At 36.8% G+C, this 20032-nt stretch overlaps 1 protein-coding gene across 3 annotated transcripts in view; it reads left to right on the forward strand.

Annotated features, from left to right (window-relative positions):
• The window catches only part of CMC1 (C-X9-C motif containing 1), a 77815-nt gene extending 57851 nt beyond the window's left edge, over positions 1-19964 (forward strand). For 2 of the 3 annotated variants that reach the window (XM_033212869.1, XM_033212870.1), the window contains 2 exons: positions 16585-16675; positions 19706-19964. In XM_033212869.1, coding sequence (XP_033068760.1) covers positions 16585-16675; positions 19706-19826 — 212 coding nt within the window. In that variant the 3' untranslated portion in view covers positions 19827-19964. Of the gene's footprint in view, positions 1-9075; positions 9321-16584; positions 16676-19705 lie in introns of those variants that run through there. The other variant, XM_033212868.1, reaches the window with a different exon arrangement.
• The last annotated feature ends 68 nt before the right edge of the window (positions 19965-20032 follow it).

Consider the following 20032-nt stretch of genomic DNA (forward strand, 5'->3'; position numbering starts at 1 on the left):
TCATTTTACACTGGAATAGTGTTTTTTTGCTTGATATTGCTATAATGAGAATAGTAGGATCTGTGTAGCTGTATATTTTGTGAAAAGGAATGTCCAAATTTATATTTGAGAGCAATTAGGATTTAATAAAATCAAGCTATAATTGCAGAGACATTCCTAGATCTAGTGCGATGTTCTCATGAGATACAGTGGGTTCCCCACCTAGTTGTTACTAAACAGCAATTTAGGGCAGAAAGGCCTGCTTAGGAAAAAATGAGAGAGGGAGCTGGCTTTTTCACTCAGCTCTTGGAAGCCGAGGCTCCTCTTATATAGACTCCACTGTCGCCTCTCCAGCACCCAAAATGATTTCCATCTCTCTCCCCTCCCTCCCTCCCTCCCTCCCTCCCTCCCTCCCTTCCTTCCTTCCTCCCTCCCTCCCTCCCTCCCTTCCTTCCTTCCTTCCTCCCCTCCTTCTTCCTTCTTTTCACCCGTCCCCCTCCCTCTCCGCCTCCCCCTTCTCCTTCCCTCTCCCCCTCCCGCTCCCCCTCCCCTCCCTCCTCCTCCCCTCCCCTCCCCTCCTCTCCCCTCCCTCCCTTCCTTCCTTTCTTTTTTTTCCCCATAGTATTCTGTAAGGTGTAGAGAGTACCAAACCACAATACAAATGTGTTTCTTCAATTCTTGTCCCTGCCAGTTTTCCTCCTGTGAAATAACCATGGTTATCAGTTTTCTTACATATTCTTTCATAGCCATTATGTGCTTGCAGACATACCCCCTACACATACACACATACACACCCCTGAAACACAGAAATGATAACGTACTATAATACTCTTCTGTACCTTGCTGTTTTCACTTTTATGTCTTAGAGATCATTCCCTATCAATGGATTATTTTTTTAATGGCTACATAGTATTTTGTGATACAGTATTAATACTTAAGCAGTTGGTGTTACTGTGATAGATTTGATGACATCACCAAAAGCCACATTTACATAAAAATATTTTTTTGCTTTGGGTGAGAGAAGACAAGATGAGAAATGGCTAATAATATGTCATTCTTTTAATGATTCCTCACAGATGGGAACCTATTTACTACTATTTTGGAGACAAGACCATGCTCTGTCACCTAGGCTGGAGTGCAGTGGCGTGATCACAGCTCACTACAGCCTTGACCTCCTGGGCTCAAGCAATCCTCCCACCTCAGCCTCCCAAGTAAATAGGACTACATGTGTGTGCCACCATACCCAGCTAATTTTAAAAATTATTTATGGAGGCGGGGTCTCACTGTGTTCCTGAGGCGGGTCTTGAACTCCTGGATTCAAGTGATCCTCCTGCCTTAGCCTCCCAAAGTGTTGGGATTACAGGCGTGAGCCACTGCACTCGGCTTACTGATTTATTTTTGTTAAGAAAGACATATACATAGTCAATATCTGAATTGAATGAAAAATTCGACTGCGGTCGAATTTGGAGAATTTACTTTATGGATGCTGTATTTTTTTTTTTTTAATAGGAGATGCTAATGTTTTTTAAGCCAGTTAAATAAATAAATTTGACAAATAAGCATATTATAAAGTCGGTGACAAGGATTTGTTAATAGTCTGGAAATCACATACCTTGAGGAGGAAGCAAAGTTTGAACTGGTGCTGAGCCAGGAGAAGAGAAAAAAATACGAATGTTATTGCCTGTAGTGTATGATGAAGCAGCAGCATTAGACTAGCTTTGTTCAGCCTATACTACTCCCATCCCCCATCAACACATACACACTATGGAACTGGCTGCCTTGTGAGTTAAGGAGTTTTCTATCACCACAAACGTTTAAACAGTAAGACGGAGTAGGAAACACTTTCTGAAATAAGATTAAGTGACCTCTAAGGGCCTTTCACACTCTAACCTTTTTGATTCCAGAAGTCTAGAACAAGACAGCTGGTCTTGTCCAGGGCCCTCGATAAGTATTGTTTAATGCTCACTGTTGACTCATACTTATTGCCAGAATGGGCTGTAGACCACTTGCAAGTATGAAAAAGTCCAGCAGGTTAGTGTATTACTTGCATTACTAAAAACATGGATCCTACTTTTGTTTCTCCATTGTGTAGGTGATGAGAGAAGGCAAAGCATCTGCTAGAGGCAAGAAATCCTAGAAAGCTCCATGTTCAGAAGTTTGCCAGTTTGTGTGCGTGTGTGTGTGTGTGTGTGTGTATGTGTTTGAGTTGCTTTTATCAATATCTATTAATGAATTGGTCTTTTAACATTGGAGACTGTGTGAGGCAGCAAAGAGTTGGGATATGTAAGAAAAATGTATTTGGGGAGACTTAGGGAATCTTTTCCATGTGATCTCTTAAAAAAGATAGGGGGATTCGGTGCTTTCATTGTCCACACCAGGCTGTGCGAATGTCTCCCTTTCAAATTCTGGTAGCACTTAATATCTGAAACATGAAATTTAGCACTTCATTCTATTTTGTTTGAAAAAGCCCCTTTCTAATGTGTAAAATCTTTATTTTAAATATTTAAATATATTTTATAGGAATACTGTAAAACAGTATGGAATCAGAGAGTTGAGGTATCTGATGCTATTTGGTTTTATATGGTTGCTAAGTGGTCATTTAACAAACAATCAGCAACAGTGTCTACTTTATTCTTTCCTATGGCCGTGATACAACGTGATGAACCATTGCCGCTTGCTTCCCAGGTCTCATTTGTGACCTCATGTGAGATACTTGGCCTAGGTTAAGTCTCTATTGCATGGGCATGGAAATTTCTACCAAGCATAGGAGTTTTTCCTGTGTTCTGGAAAGGAATAAGTGAGATCCAATAGTAATTACAGATGTTTTTCTGAAGTGAAAAGACCTGGTTCTAAACCAGTCTATGTATGCCACACTATTTAATCTTGGAATATGATGTAGCCTATTAAAAGTTCAGTTTATTCATCTGACAAATGAAGATAAAAAGAGTGCTTACTTGATAGTGTTTTTGTACAATTCAAGTGAGCTAACATACATAATGTATCTAGTATAGTAGTGCCTGGTACAAAGTAAACACTCAGTTTATCTTAGTTGCCATTTTCATGTTTTTATTGCTATTACTACTGACATTATTAACTACCTTGCAAAAAATGATTAGGAAGTTGTCATGGGAAAATGGAAGAAGAAGAAAAAGGCCACCTGAAATAAGACAGTTTCTATTCAACATTATTAATGTATTCTTGACTTTTGGTTTTCCATCATCTATGTTTCTAGTGTTTTAACTCCTTCTTGTAAGAATCACATTTTAATCTCAAATTTATATTCTGATCAACTGAGACAATGAATCTCAGTATCCTCCTGAAACTTTAATTTTCCTATGAAATCCCAAAGTTTTGTTACTGTGTTTTTGAATTTTGTTTATGAATAAATTCTGAATACAGCCTATACTAAACTGAAGAGATAGTCATGATAAAAGTACAGCATTGGAAATTTTTATCTTTGTCAAAGAAATTAGATAACAGTAATGGCAGAGATTGTTTAGCAACATATTTTAAAAAGTTAGAGTGAGTTAAGTCAACTAAAACCTCGTAGAAAATGAGAATTATTAACACTCCTTCAATTAATTCACTTATTTATTCAGCTATTTGTTAGATAAATATATATGAATATTTACAGTATTAACTTGTATACAAATGAATGCACAAATATTTGTTGAATAAATATAAGCTAAGCAAGTAAGCTTTGCTGAATGATTATTTTTTACCTTAGTCTTTATTTTCTTAAATATTTTATTTTGATTAGGTATTTTAATAGGCTTAAAAAGGATCAATGGATAAGAAAATATGTTTTAAGGAAAGATATGGCAGATAACTAAGCCTAGAATGATCCTGAGTTATAAATCATGAAACAGTAGCCAAATCATCATCAGCCACCTGTTTGCATCTCACCTGAAGTATAGGGAACTGAAAATGTCTTCAGCTGTGTTGTCCAACGTGGTCACCATTAGACATACATGGCTATTTTAATTAAAATGAAAAATTTAGTTCTGCAGCTGCATTAGTCACATTCAGCTTGAGCAACATAGTGAGACCCTGTCTTTTTAAAAAAATACACATCTTATTTAACCTAATATATCCAAAATATCTTTTTAACACGCAGCCAATATAAAAATTTTTAATGAGATGTTTTATATTCCTTTTGTCACTGGATTTTTTTTCATTTTCTGCCTATGTTAGGTAGAATAATAGTCCCCAAAGATGTCCCAGTCATAATCCCTGAAATCTGTGAATATGGATATAAGAAATAACTGTCCTAGAGAACTGAAAATAAAAGCTATGTTTAATGCATCAAACATACAAAGTCAGGATTTTTATCTGTTCTAATCCCCTCACTGGAGTTATGTGAATCTAAGATATTTCTGGACAGTATGGCTTAAAATAAAATTTAACATAAGAACTGTTGGGTGATTTTCACTCATCTTAGTAGATGTCTCAACAGCATTTGACAATGATGATTATTTCTTCCTTGACCCAAACTTTCCCAGAAAATATAGTCATTTGATGGATACATTTTGTTAGTTTTTATATTTTAAAGTTATATTCAAATAATTTATAGAAGAATGAAGACAGTGACTTTAGAAAGTATAATAAGAATTTAAACACAGCAAGCCCCAATTTTTATTCCCTATTTTACTTGTTCTGAAAGTTTTATAACTTAGAATGGCTTATGTCCTTTGATTGCCACTAACTGCTCATCATGAACCTAGAACATAGTTTATTTTAAAGATTCTGATTCCATATAGCTCTGATAGGTTCTAGTTTACCATTAATCTTTATTTTATTTATTTATTTATTTTTGCTTTAGATTTGAGGAGTACATGTGGAGGTTTGTTACATGAATATATTGTATAATACAGTGGTTTGAGCGTCTATTGAACCATCACCCAAACAGTGATTATAGTAACCAATAGGTAGTTTTTCAGCCTTTGTGCTTCCTCCTTCTCTCCCATTTTGGACTCCCCAGTAGCTATAGTTTATATCTTTATGTCCCTGCATACCTATTGTTTAGCTCCTATTTATAAGTGATAACATGCAGTATTTGTCTATTTCTCTTTTAATTCACTTAGGATAATGGCCTCTAGCTAAATCTATGTTGCTACAAAGGACATGTTTTCATTTTTATGGCTGTGTAGTATTCCATGGTCTATATGTACCACATTTTCTTTCTCCATTCCACGTTGATGGACAGCTAGGTTGATTCCATGACTTTGCTGTCATGAATAATGCCACAATAAACATACAAGGGCAAGTGTCTTTTCGGTAGAATGATTTCTTTTCCTTTGGGTAGCTATCCAGTAGTGGGATTATCCAGTTCTACTTTTAGTTCTTCTAGAAATCTCCAAACTGCTTTCCACAGGGATTGAACTAATTTACATTCTGTTTATAAGCATTCCGTTTCTCTGTATCCTCAACAACATCTCTTAGTCCTTTGTTGGATGCATCGTTTGCAAGTATTTTCTCCTTTCCTCTAGGTTGTCTGTTTGCCCTGTTGGTACTTTCTTTTGCAGGGCAGAAGCTCTTTAGTTTAATTAGGTCCCAATTGTCAGTTCTTCTTTTTGTTTCATTTACTTTTGAGGTCTAAGTCATAAATTTTTTGCCTAAGCCAATGTCCGGAAGAGTTTTTCATAGATTTTCTTCTAGGAATTTTTGTTTTGTTGTTTTGTTTTGTTTTGTTTTGTTTTGTAGTTTTAGGTCTTACGTTTAAGTCTTTCATCCATCTTGAGTTAATTTTTGTATATGGTGAGAGGTAGAGATTGAGTTTCATTCTTTTGCATATGACTAGCCAGTTTTCCCAGCACCATTTATTGAATAAAGTATCCTTTCCCCAGTGTTTGTTTTTGTTTACTTTGTTGAAGATCAGTAGGTTGTAGGTGTGCAGCTTTATTTCCAGGTTCTCTATTCTATTCCATTGTTCTGTGTGTCTATTTTTGTACCAGTCCCATGCTATTTTGGTTCGATAGCCTTGTAGTAAATTTTAAAGTTGGATAATGTGATGCTTCCAGCTTCGTTCTTTTTGTTTAGATTACTTTGCTATTTGGGCTCTTTTTTGGTTGCATATAAATTTTAGGATAGTTTTTTCCTATTCTGTGAAAAATGACATTGGTAATTTGATAGGAATAGCATTGAATCTGTAGATTGCTTTGTGCATTATGGGCATTTTAGTGACATTGACGCTTCCAATCCATGAGCATGGGTTGTTTTTTTCATTTGTTTCATCTGTGATTTCTTTCAGCAGTGTTCTGTAGTTCCTGTAGAGCTCTTTCACCTCCTTGGCCAGATGTATTTGTGTGTGTGTGTGTGTGTGTGTCTATTGTAAATGGGATTGAGTTATTTTTCGCATGTTGATTTTGTATCCTGAAACTTTACTGATGTCATTTATCAGATCCAGTGGTCTTTTAGAGGAATCTTTAGCATTTTCTACATATATAATAATTGTTGGTGAACTACTTATGTCTTTAAAATGAATAATTTTCTTTTTTTTTTTGAGACAGAGTCTTGCTCTTGTTGCCCAGGCTGGAGTCCAGTGGCACTATCTCGGCTCCCTGCAACCTCTGCCTCCTGGGTTCAAGCAATTCTCCTGCTTCAGCCTCCTGAGTAGCTGGGATTACAGGTGCCCGCCACCACACCCAGCTAATTTTTGTACTTTTAGTAGAGACAGGGTTTCGCCATGTTGGCCAGGCTGGTCTCTAAATCCTGACCTCAGATGATCCGCCCACCTTGGCCTCCCAAAGTGCTGGGAATATAGGTGTGAGCCACCGTGCCCAGCCAAAATGAAATATTTTTAAAAACACTAATGACTCATAATTTTGTTGAAGTGAAGATGGCCATCTTTTTGGCTCCATAATTTTAAAACATTTTTACTTTTAGATTTACAAATACTATTCCGTTTTAATAACCTTTTAAATACATCTGTCTTCAGCATTTGGATCGAGTACATTTCAGCACACAGATATCATGAAAGATGGAAGAATACTGCGTTGCCCTGTTTTTAGCACAGCGGGTTACAAGTTTTTGTTACATTATACTTCATGAAAAATCACTCCTGTTAAATGTCTAATAGGATGAGAATACTATATTTCCTTTTTGTCCTTAAATATGTATTATTCAGGCCAAGTCAAGAGAATTGCTTGAGGCCAGGACTTCAAGACCAGCCTGTGCAATATTGTGAGACCTTGTCTCTATGAAAAGTAAAAATAAAAAAATTAGCTAGGCATGGTGCTACACACTTGTAGTCCTAGCTACTTGGGAGGCTGAGGTGGGAGGATCACTTGAGCCCAGAGTTCAAGGCTACAGAGAGCTATGATTTTACCAGTGCCCAGCCTGGGTGACAAGAAAAAAAGTATTATTCACTCATCAGTTCCTGATTTTGAGAAAATTTATCTGGGATACTGTCATCTGAAGACTTATAGTCAATATGATTATGTGCTTATATCATCAATGTCATCATCTTTGTTAAATTTTAGAGTGCTGCTGTTGGTTTCTTTGCATTCTTCTAATCATCAAATAATTGCAAAACATCTTTTGGCTGGTTTTCCCCTGTACTGTGGTAGCATATTAGTTTTCTATTGCTATTGTAACAAATTATACAAACTTAGTAGCTTTATTAAGACAATACAAATTCATTATATTTTAGTTCCATAGTTCTGAAGTGTGACAGGTCTCACTGGGCTAAAATCAAGGTGTTAGCAGGGCTGTGTTTGTTTCTGGAGGCTCTAGGGGAAAGTCTGTTTCCTTGCCTTTTTCAGCAAAGGTGAAGGTATTCTCTTTTTTCCATCTTTAAAGCCAGCAAGATAGAATCTCTCTGACTCTGCTTCCATCATCTCATCTCTTTTCTCCTGTTCTCTTCTGCATCTGTCTTTCACTTTTAAAGACCCTTGTGATTATTTCGGCCTTCCCAGATAACCTCCCTATTTTCAACTGATTAGCAAACTTAATTCTGTCTGCATCCTTAATTCCCATTTTCTATGTATCTTAACATATTCATGGGTTTCCGGGATTATGACTGGGACATCTTTGGGGACTGTTATGCTACCTAACATAGGCAGAAAATGAAAAAAAAATTCAAATCTTAACTGTATTCAGTGAAAGCTTTAAGAAAAAAGAAAAGAAAAAGCTACTTTTATATCTTCATAAACAGTAATACAATACATTGAACAATATAGTAAATATGATGGAATAATGGAAGCTTTATTTCACTATTGCATCCTTCTAGGGGATTTCATCATTTTCTTTTCTTATCGTAGTTATTTTTAGCATAGTTGGAAATAACTGACAGGCCATGATGTAATAATTTCTACTATGATGAAATTAAATGTTTGAAGATACAGAAAAAATAAGATCGATAAATTATATATTGAATCTTAGCTTTACACCAAGATCAAATGATCCTATTTGATAAAATGAATTTTGTTGTATTAAAAATATGTCAATTTTCTTTAGATTTTTGGAGGACTCTAAGAACGAATAAAGTCATAAAATATCTTTGAAGTCATTATAAAATTACTTGTAAAAGAAACCTGCACTGGTGGCTCACGCCTGTAATCCCAGCACTTTGGGAGGCTGAGGTGGGTGGATCACGAGGTCAGGAGATCGAGAGCATCCTGGCCAGCATGGTGAAACCCCATCTCTACTGAAATACAAAAAATTAGGCAGATGTGGTGGCACATGTCTGTAGTCCCAGCTACTCGGGAGACTGAGGCAAGAGAATCGCTTGAACCTGGGAGACGGAGGTTGCATTGAGCCGAGATCATGCCACTGCACTCCAGCCCAATGACAGAGCGAGACTCTGTCTCAAAAAAAAAAAAAAAAAAAAACGAAGTCTGCAGAACTAAAATTGGGTCTAGACCCTGATTTTATACTGAGGGTCAAATGCTTGGTTTCCTTGCTTTCTCTGATGCCACATAGTCCTCTCTATTTTTCCAGTTTCTTCTTTTTCTCCTAGCGTGAAATGTTAGGATTCCTCAGTGGTTGTCCAGGGCCTCTTTTCATTATTTTTGTTAAGTTACTGCTATCAAAACAGTATCTTCAGAACTTGCTTCAGAATCATAGCTAACTGCCTTCTACTTGGATGATTCACAGGCTTCCTAACTGAACATGTCCTAAATTCGTTGTCATCTTTATTCCATTTTCCTCCACCAAAACAGAACAAATTCATATGCTATTCCTTTTTGGTGAGTGTGTGTTTATGTACAACAGTGCTTTTGTTTGTTTTTCTGGTGTTTTTTAAGTCATCAACCCAGGCCATCATGCACCCAGCAAGAAAATTAGGGGTTATCCTTGACTCCTCCTTCTATTACACTCATAAATAACTATATTCCAAGGCCTGTTAGTTCTCTCTGGTTTCATTTTTATTCACTCACTTCTGTCCTTTCCTACTTGTCTGCCACAGGTTTAAATGTTTTTAGCCCCTTGGACTGTTGTACTAACTTTCTATCCAGTTTTCTTATTTCCAGTTCTGTTTCCCCTGCCTACTCTAAAGTTCTGTGCAGAAGAAAACACGATCTTGTCATTCCACTGCGTAAACCCTTTTGAGGATTTCGATAATCCTTAGAACACAGCCTAAACATTTGAATATTGCCTACTGGTCATACTTGGTGCATACCTTTTCTCCTCCACCTGACATCCACCACACACACACACACACATACATACATACATACATACATACATACAAGCTAATAGCAAAGGTACCAACCATTCTGAATTATTCTCTGTAATATGTCCTGCCTGTTCACCTCCAGATCTTCTGTGCCCTTGCCTTTGTCCAGAATACTTTTCCCTCTCTTCCTTTGATAACACAGCATGGTGTACATCATAGCTTAAGAGTACTTCATATTGGAATTCCCTCCTGAGTATGTTTGAGGTTCCCATTCTGTGCTTCCATAGCACCCTCCCTGCCCAGAGCAGGTATCAACTCAACTGTTAGCATTTGAAGATTACTTGTCTTCTTCAGGGACTGTTAGCTCCCACAGAGAAGGAACCCTCTCTTTCTTACTCTACATGGTAACCCCAGAAACTAGCACAGTGTTTAAACGCACAGTAGGTACTTTGAAAATGTTTGTTGAATGAATGAATGATATTTTATGAGCCCCTGGATAAATGAGAAAATACTTAAATATTATAATTTATTGAATCAGCTAATACATGTGAATCAAAATTAACTCATTGGACAGTGCCTATTATAAACACAATAAATATTAGCTATTATTGTTGCTATCATGAAGATAGGAATGTAGGTAATTTTTTCTTTTTCGTTCTACTTTGGTAATTAAAGAAAAACTAACGCAGTATTTACAAATGAATCTTTTCTTAAAAATTAAGGTAATGATTTGGTGATTTCCCATCTGCAGTGTATAGATTTGCCTTTGAAAATGGAAATGTTTTTAAAGGTGTAGTGCAGGAAGAATCCTCTCTTTCAATATATGTCCTGTAAAATAGCAATCCCCAGCCTTTTTGGCACCAGGGACCAGTTTTGTGGAAGACACTTTTGCAATGGTTTCGGGATGAAACTGTTCCACCTCAGATCATCAGCCATTAGTTAAGAGTCTCATAAGGAGCGTGCAGCCTAGATCCCTTGCATGCACGGTTCTTCACAGTAGGGTTTGTGCTCCTGTGAGAATCTAATGCCGCTGCTGATCTGACAGGAGGTGGAGCTCAGGCAGTAATGCTCGCTAGCCAGACGCTCACCTCCTGCTGTCCTGCCCAGTTCCTAACAGGCCATGGACTGGTACCAGTCTGCAGTGCAGAATTTGGGGGACCCATGTTGTAAAAGGTGTTTATCATTTCTAGACATTATATTTTTCCGTGTGAATTGATAGTTTTATGGATCTTTAGAAAATTGTGGTACTCTTTTTTTTTTTTTTTTTTGTAGGGGTGGGTGGCTAGAATGTTTGCTGGAAAAGATCTGTGCACTTTTTTCAGCTTATTTGAATTTATCATAATTTACTTCTCATCCAATCTGAAATTAATTTTATTTGGCTTTGTCTGTGGGTTGGATTCGATTCTTTCCAAAAGCCAAAGTACTTAGATCATTGATGCAGAGGTCACAGGGAGACCTACAATTATGTTACTAAATTTTATAGACTAATGTATATGAAGTCAGAAGCTCATGAAATACTATTCATGCTGTTGATTATACAGAATAATGTGCTGTGTGTCCCTCTGGCCTTGATTTCCTTCAGCTGAGCAGTCATGAGAAAGAAGAGGACAAAAATACTGTCTTCATTGTCTCTGCTTTGGTTCAGACTTTCATCACTGCATTGAAAACTGAGGGTGACCTCCTGTTGTCTTCAGGCACTTTTTACTTCGCAGCTTCCAGAAGGGATGATGATTACTGAGAGTGGCGCAGCTCTTAGGCATCGTCTAGAGGGACCTGACATTAGACTGTTCACTACAGAAGCATTCACATAAAAGATAACTTTTCTTGAGAAAATTTAGTTGTAGATTTTAATTTACATCACAGATTTAAAACTGCAGATACCTTTGTCTGAAGGGAAATCTTACTAAAAGTCAGCACTTAGACCCTCTTTCAAATTTTATCATTTTTAGTCCTATGTTTTTAAAACCTCTTATAATTCACTAACTGTTCGAAAGATCTTTCCTACATTAAGTTTAAAGTACCTCTCTGCTTTTATTCTTATTTAGTTTTATGTAAGGAAAGTTTTGTGATTCAGATTCCTATTTATAGAGTTGATATGATGTATTATGAATTTAGGGTGATTTTTAAGTCTGCCCTACTTTTTTTTTTTTTTTTTTTTGAGACGAAGTCTCGCTCTGTCGTCCACGCTGGAGTGCACTGGCCGGATCTCAGCTCACTGCAAGCTCCGCCTCCCGGGTTCACGCCATTCTCCTGCCTCAGCCTCCCGAGTAGCTGGGACTACAGGCGCCCGCCACCTCGCCCGGCTAGTTTTTTTGTATTTTTTTTTAGTAGAGACGGGGTTTCACCGTGTTAGCCAGGATGGTCTCGATCTCCTGACCTCGTGATCCACCCCTCTCGGCCTCCCAAAGTGCTGGGATTACAGGCTTGAGCCACTGCGCCCGGCCCCTACTATGTTCTTTAATAAACAGGATGTCCTAATTTTTTTCCACCTATTAAGATGATGGTGCAGTTATGGAAATATTGCCTATAGCTTATATGTTAAAATTCTAAATTATATTGGTATCCAAATATGCCTTTGGTTTTTGTAATGCTGGGAGAAAATAGGCATTTTTTTGAAGACTTTACTGGCTAAGGAAATTAAAGTACTGAAAAGTTAGGAATAAGTGCTGTGTCTAAAGATAGTTGTGAAAAAATTCATTTTAAAATCAAATTAATGGAGATATGAACAGAGTGGTTCTAATCAGAGAAATGAAATAATGGGGATTATTTCTTTTAATTTGGTGTGTTTTAAAATTGTCATCTCAGTGAATGCTTTAGTTCTAACTGGATAACTGCATTTGCAAAGTAATGATGTTGCTTGAAACTGACTATGTGCAGAGAAAGTGTAAAAGATGAACTATCTGCTATTTCTAGTTCAGTGCACAGTTGCCATATTTATCCTTTGCTCGATTAAGAAACCATATTATTGGGAATTATTTAAATATTGAAGTATATCTGGAAGTTCCATAAATTAAATAAGTTAAAAAATTATTTACTTCTGTTACTGTTTTATATGGAAGCTCCCAAGTTTTTTTCATATCATAGTTAAACTGGAAATTATATAGGCTACTGGTATTTAATTACGATGTGAATAATTATTTTATCCATTATGTTAAAGTTAGGAGAAGACTTTATCTCTTTGTGTTTTTTTTCCTAGATAATCTTGAGCCAAATTTAATTATATCCAAAGAATTTTTTTTTAATTATTTTTTTGAGGCAGAGTCTCACTCTATTGCCTAGACTGGACTGCAGTGATGTGATCTCAGCTCACTGCAGCCTTCCGTTCCTGGGTTCAAGTGATTCTCCTGCCTTGGCCTCTCAAGTAGCTGGGATTACAGGCGCTGCCACCATGCCCAGCTGATTTTTATATTTTTAGTAGAGATGGCTTTTCACCATGCTGGCCAGTCTGGACTCAAGCTCCTGGCCTCAAGTGATCCATCCACCTTAGCCCCCAGAGTGCTGGGATTACAGGCGTGAGCCACCGTGCCTGGCTTCAGAGAATATTTTTACCAATAGTATATGATATTACATGGTTTCCTTAAGATAAATGAAGAGTTTACAAAAGAAAGACACAGAATTTTATGTTCTTGATATCTTAAAGAAAAAATTGAGTGCTCATTACTTTAAACCTTTGAATAACTTTTAACAGTCCACATTCCTACTGTTTATTGATACTCTTTTGTATTATCTTAAGATAGACTGAATTGAATGAAATTTGATTTTTATAGTTTTTGATAGTAATTAAAATTATTGATGGAATCAGATATACAAGCTCTTTAACATTTAGCATAAATTGAAAGATGGAAGTGATTTAAATTGGATTTGTTTCAGAATTCGATTTTAGAAATCAGTTGACAGTATTAGCAGCATCACTATTATATGAATATATGCTAATGTAGAATAAAAGAAAGGTCCTCATTAAAATCTTGTTGCTAAACAAGTGACAGAAACCTTACAGACAGCTTTAGGCTTCAGGTCAGTCACATTTACTCCTGAAGAGATATGGACAAGTGTGAAAGTATATAGACTATGCCTTTATTGTGATCAGAACACATAAATGCTATTTTGTACCAGTTCCCTACCAAGGACATTTTTAGTAATAGTAGACAAAACAAATCTTAATGCAATGCCTAAGCATCCTATTCTCAAGTAAGGTAAAATATTGGGTTTGTTAAATTCAGAAAGTAAACATTTGCTAACAGCCATTGTGTCTGTGTTTTCCAGAAAAGGACTAAAGTTTGGTCAACTAGTGTGTTTTCATGAGGCAAAATTCATTATCTAATTACCTTTCTTCCAGACATTATTTGAGTGAACTGGTCTGGTATAGGTATAGTAAAGTGACAGTAAAGGTAAGGTGGTGCAGGTGGATCCAGCCCATGGTTCATTACCACTATTGAACATGGCAGTTCTCTTAAAGAAGCCTTTAGCTAGATTTAGCTAATTCCGGATTAACTTTATATACATATTGTTTGAGGATTGCCCATGTCTTTGGGGATCGTAGTCTTTGCTTATATAAAGGTAGATCTTAACATCATGCTGTAAATAGAAAAATTAACATGTAAGAATAGATAGGCATTTCAGAGTGAAAGATAATTGACTTTTAGATAGCCATGTGGCTACCCTTCAGCGTCTGCACTGAAGGTGAGCTGGCTGTAAGTCCGCTTTGCCTTTTGAGTGTTAGGGAGTCCTTAGTCAAAGGGCACAAAGGAATTTCCCTTGGTTTGATTTGACCTGTGTGCCCAGCTCCTCTGCATCAAGAGGAACAAGAACATTGGTAGTTGAAATAAAGAAGATACTTGATTACATTTAGAGTCTAACGGGCTGGGTTGGGAATGAGAGAGCAAATGTTGGGACTGCTGAGACTAGTGAAGCAGAAGCCAAAGGGAACTAATCCTGTGTGTCCTTGAAGGGGAATACTATGTATCAACTCATTTCATGTGATCACGCACATTATTTGAATTAAAGTCTTTTCTTGCATCCCTTGTTCCTTCTTCCTATTCCACCAATTTTCTTGGAAGTATCACTATGATGTTGTGAGTGGATACAAGTATCTATGCTGTAGGACTCTTGTCCCAGCAAAGCCCCATAATGAATTTTTTTTTTTTTTAATTGAAACAGAGCCTCACTCTGGTCCCCCCGGCTGAAGTGCAGTGGCACGATCTTGGCTCACCGCAACCTCCGCCTCCTAAGTTCAAGCGATTCTCCTGCCTTAGCCTCCTGAGTAGCTGGGATTGCAGGCACTTGCCACCACGCCCGGCTAATTTGTGTATTTTTAGTAGAGACAGGTTTCACCATGTTGGCCAGGCTGGTCTTGAACTCCTGACCTCAGGTGATCCGCCCGCCTCGGCCTCCCAAAGTGCTGGGATTACAGGCTTGAGCCACCGTGCCTGGCCCATAATGAATTTTTTATGCATTTAATCTCGTTTTTGGTTGCTTGTGGTTTAAAAATATTGTTGTTACATAAGTATGTATTTTCATGGACATTCCTAAAATTTATCTGTTTAAGACAATTATAAATAATGTATAATCCCAAGTACCTGGAAGGATAACACATAGCTTCAGAGAGGGATCTTGATTATTTTGTATTTTAAAAGTTACAAAACATTTGAGAAAACACAATCCACAATTTATTTTTATTTTTATTTTTTTGCCTACAGCTTCTTTGTAAGGACGATGTTTAAGATCTCACTTGGAAATAGTTGCTTACTTACAGTAGATTAGGGGTGGCAGAGTCTGGTACTAGAGCAGCCAGTGGTCAGAAGGAGGGACCAGAGTAGTTCACGAGAGTAGCTGCAAGAGATGAGGAGCAAAGCATATTGTCCTGTGTAAGGGATAAGACAGGACTGAGTCTGACCCAAAGCAAACACAAGACAGAGTAGTAAGTGGCCCAGCTGTGGGTAGCATAGGTACCAGGCTTTTCTGGGTTTGTGGTCCTGAAAAGGCAGAATACTCAAGGTGCCAATACAATTTAAAGGGCAAACTAGCAGAGTGGAAATTTGACAGAAAGCCATTTGAAATATCTAGGGCACCTAGAACTTCCTTGGGAATGAAATGGGAGTCCTGTTATTAGAAGTTAAGAAACCATGGCAGGGTTGTGTAAAAGCAAAGGGATGCCTTGATGCCATCAGGTGGGAATCCACTGGCTTTTGTTGCCAGGTACTAAGAAGACATGCAGAGACTAGACAACAGATACCAATGTCTGCAAACAATCCCCCTTCAAAGGAGGAGGCAACTCTTCCTATTTCTCCTGGAATATACAGTCATGCACTGCATGACGATCTTTAGATCAACAATAGACTACATATATGATGATGGTTCCATAAGATGATAATGCTGTATTTTTACTGTACCTTTTCTATGTTTGGAAATGTTTAGATACACAAGTACTTACCTTTCTGTTATAATTGCCTGCAGTATTCAGTACAGTAACATATGGTACAGGTTTGTGGCCTAGGCTATAGCAAATAGCCTAGATGTCTACTCAGCTGTACCATCTAGGTTTGTGTAAGTACACTCTGATCTTTGGACCACGATGAACTTGTCAAATGATGCATTTCTCAGAACGTGTCCTCATTGCTAAGCAGCCCATAATTGTACTGTTTCTCTACTAGAAATCCTATCTCTACATCCTGTCTCTTTGAAGTCTCCTTGCCCTTCATCTCAGAACTCCTCTCTCGCTCCTCTCAAATCACATTTATTTCTACAAAGTAACTATCACTCATCTTATTCTGCCTTTTACTGGTGTACATGTCTTTTGTTGAGCTTGATACCATGTGCCAAGCACAATCTACATAATAGATGTTCAAGGCTGCAGTGAGCTATAATCATGCCACTGCACTCCAGCCTGGGTGACAGGCTTTCTTCTAAAAAGAAAAAAAATTGTGTGTGTGTGTATGTGTGTTTATATAGATGTAATTACAAGTAATTTTTTCCTTCCAAATTTATTTCAGATTTTACCAAATGTTGCAAGAACTCTGGAGTTCTTATGGTAGTAAAATGCCAAAAAGAAAACTCTGCGTTGAAAGAATGTCTAACTGCTTAGTAAGTAGTTATCTCAGTGTTTGTGCTTCTGTGTGTATTTGTAGTAGATAAGAGTATGTTACATAACTCATTACATGTAATATATTCTGTACCTCTGCATTCCAAATTTATCATATTGTTGGCTGAGTCTAAAGTTCCAGTATCGTCTTAAAAATGCAACATATTTATGAGTCTTTTCAAATTTTGTCAGCATTGTATTTAATTAAAAAGATGAAGTCAGCAGACAAAAATATATGATTTTTCACTGTTTAACAAATCTTTTTTCATGAACAGTCTGATCTGTAAAATATAGTACAGACTGGTATTTGTTTATTCTATTGTGAAGATAACTGAATTAAAATATCTCTGAGACCTTCTCCAGCCTTGTGATTTGTTGGATTAATATAATTTAACTCCTAGAAAACTGAGATAAATCATATGGATGATATAAAGGTAAATTTAGATTTTTGAAGTTAACCAGATTAACTTTTAAAATAATTTTATAATATCATGTTCACTAATGTTTTGTTGTAGTTCCTTAAATCTAAGTAAAAATGTGTGAAGTTCTTTGAATTCACATGCTGATTTATTCACCCAAGTTCTATTGCCCACATTATTGACAGATAATATTGTAGAATACTTTAGCAAGTATTGTTAATTGAATGTTGGGAGATCTTAGTTTTGTAAGCCTTTATTTCCTTTAATTTCTCTAGCCTGTGCAGTGTATATGTCAGTATGATATATGTCTTAGGGGATTAAATAAAAAAGTAATGAACACCTGAACCCTACATTTTTTTAAAAATAAAATATGTACGCATAAACTTATAGACCTTTTTTTAGAATGGTGGAGTTGGAAAAGACTTTAGAGATAATGTAAACTCATCTCTACGTTTGCTATATTTGTAGATGATGAAACATAATCGGTGTTGATTTTTTTTCTTAAGTTAATATCAACAGCAGGCCTTATTTATGGTCGAGGTATTGTACTCAGTGCTTTACCATAGGGGAGTGAAACTTCATTGTGTGACTTAATATTCTCTCAGTTCTATTCCCGCGTGCTTCCAAGAAATGTTTACTAAATAAACGAATCCCTTAAACTTTTGTATGACCGAATTGTTAAATTCTGTCTTATATAGATTAAATAATTTTTATCTCTTAGATTCAGTCATCATAATTGTTATTGCTAGTTTGACATATTATCCTTCACTCCAGTCGGGGCGGCTCTAGAGCAGAGTAGACAGGAGTCTAGACTGCAGAGGGCAACCTGGGTTCAGCTTCTGCATCAGTGAGAGCTTAGCTAGCCGTGTGACCTTAGGCAGGCTCTTCATTGTAAGAATGAATAATTACACCTTATGGAGTGATTGTGAGGTACTGTATGTAAACACATTTACCATGATAGGTATTCAGTCAATATTAGCTCTTTTTTGATTAGTATTTGTTACTATTTATCTGAATATTAATCATTTGAATATCCTTCTCTCTCTCACCCCCTAGAAATACGAGAAGAAAATAAAAGATTCTAGTCCATCTGAGGGGAGGAGAGGGGCTAGGAAGGATGGCTGTTTCTGCTTGCTTGAAGAGATAAGCAGTGGATGTAACATTAACTGAAAGTACATGGAAAATTATTAGGGAAAATTTTACTTGACTTTGAGTCCCCAGATACACTAAGAAATAGTATTTGTTCATCTTTAAATAAGAGGGTGTTCTTCTTTGTTAATTACTATTGACATTTCCATGAAATGAATGTAACTGCTTATCCTCTCTCATTTTGAAACATTGTTTTTGCTTACCTCTTACTTTCATTTGTAATCTGATTTCTGTCCTTACATCACTGAACCTGCTCTTTTTAAAGGCTCTAATGGGCTGATGGTAGACAAATCTAACAAATTGTTCTTTCTCTTTTATTTGACCTCTCTCTGGCAATCCCTTCTTGAAAGTCTCCTCTGTCTTCCCTGATAATATTTTTTCCCATTTTCCCAACACCTCTCTGTACTTCTCAGTGTTTTTAATCTACTCCTTAAAGTTGGTGATTCCCCAAGTTCTCTTCTCATTCTGAAAGCTGAGGAAGTTTAGTTTGCACCCATGAATTCAATTACTTACTATAGAAAGTAACATTTGTTTCTTTGTTCAAGTCCAAAAATGAACTTGGCTCCTTTTGCTCATCCTACGTGTCTTTGTGAATTATACAGTAGTCTGGTATCTACAGTCTTGTCTCCTAATTCTAACTGGTTATTTCCTGTTGATTACTGAAATTTCCCGCACATTATCTCTTCCTTTTCATTCCTACAGCTCTTCTTTTGGCCTGTGCCTTCATCATTTTTTGCCTCGATTATTTTAACCATTTATTGGCTGTCTTGCCTCTAACGTTGCTTGCCCCCTTTTGCCCTATCTGCCACATGTTGTCAGATTCATCCAAGACACAAAACTGATCTTACAGGTGAGGTGCTCTATTAATTGTGCCCCATTTTCTTCAGGATAGATTTTCTTAGTATAGCATAAAGGGCACATCATGATTTGACTTTTGCCCGTTCCGTCTTCATTTCAGGCCTTTTCTCCTATGTGCATAATCTGCTATAGTGGTACCTATCTACTTGCAGTTTTTCATGCATTAGTTTTTCCTCATCCACGTGCCTTCCCACACTTGCCTTCTATATGGATTTCTGTTGGTCTTTCAAAATACAACTCAAGCATTTCCCCTTGACATCTCTGCCTTCCCCATTTCTTCCTTGTTTCCATGGTGCACTGCGGCATACCTCTGTCACAGTATTTTGTACACCTAATTTTAATCCGGTCTTGTCCTTTACACCGTGGGTTCCCAGGACAGGAGCTGTGCTTCTCACTGCTCTATCCTGTGATAGTGCTATATAAAAATGAATGATTTGGTCTTCAGTTTGGTAGCATAAAGTTAACAGTGAATTTGTAACCATTACTAAAAGTGTGCTTCTAAAGATTGAGCCTGATGAACCAGATGTCTGAATATTAGTAATTAAAGTAAGCTTACATTTAACACATGCAAGATTACTTTAAAATATTTTCATTTCCTTCTCATAGCTATAATGATCCAGCCTTTTATGAAGAATGCAAAATGGAATACCTGAAGGAAAGGGAAGAATTCAGAAAAACTGGAATTCCTGCAAAGAAAAGGCTACAGAGGGTTCCAACAAGCATGTAGGCGGATACTCAAATGACATTCAGGAACTCTAATATTCATGGAAGTCATTTTATAGTATAAATCACCTTAAATAATGAACTCCAAGCATGTATGTTTGCTTTAATTATGGAAATACTGAAATAAATATTTTACTTCAAAGTTCTGGTTTCTTAAATGGGAAAGTAGTAGTTACTGAAGTGGGATATGGTTTTCCTGGTCATTCTGGA

The sequence above is a fragment of the Trachypithecus francoisi genome, unplaced genomic scaffold (assembly GCF_009764315.1).
Source record: "Trachypithecus francoisi isolate TF-2019V2 unplaced genomic scaffold, Tfra_2.0 Lachesis_group0, whole genome shotgun sequence".
NCBI lineage: Eukaryota > Metazoa > Chordata > Mammalia > Primates > Cercopithecidae > Trachypithecus > Trachypithecus francoisi.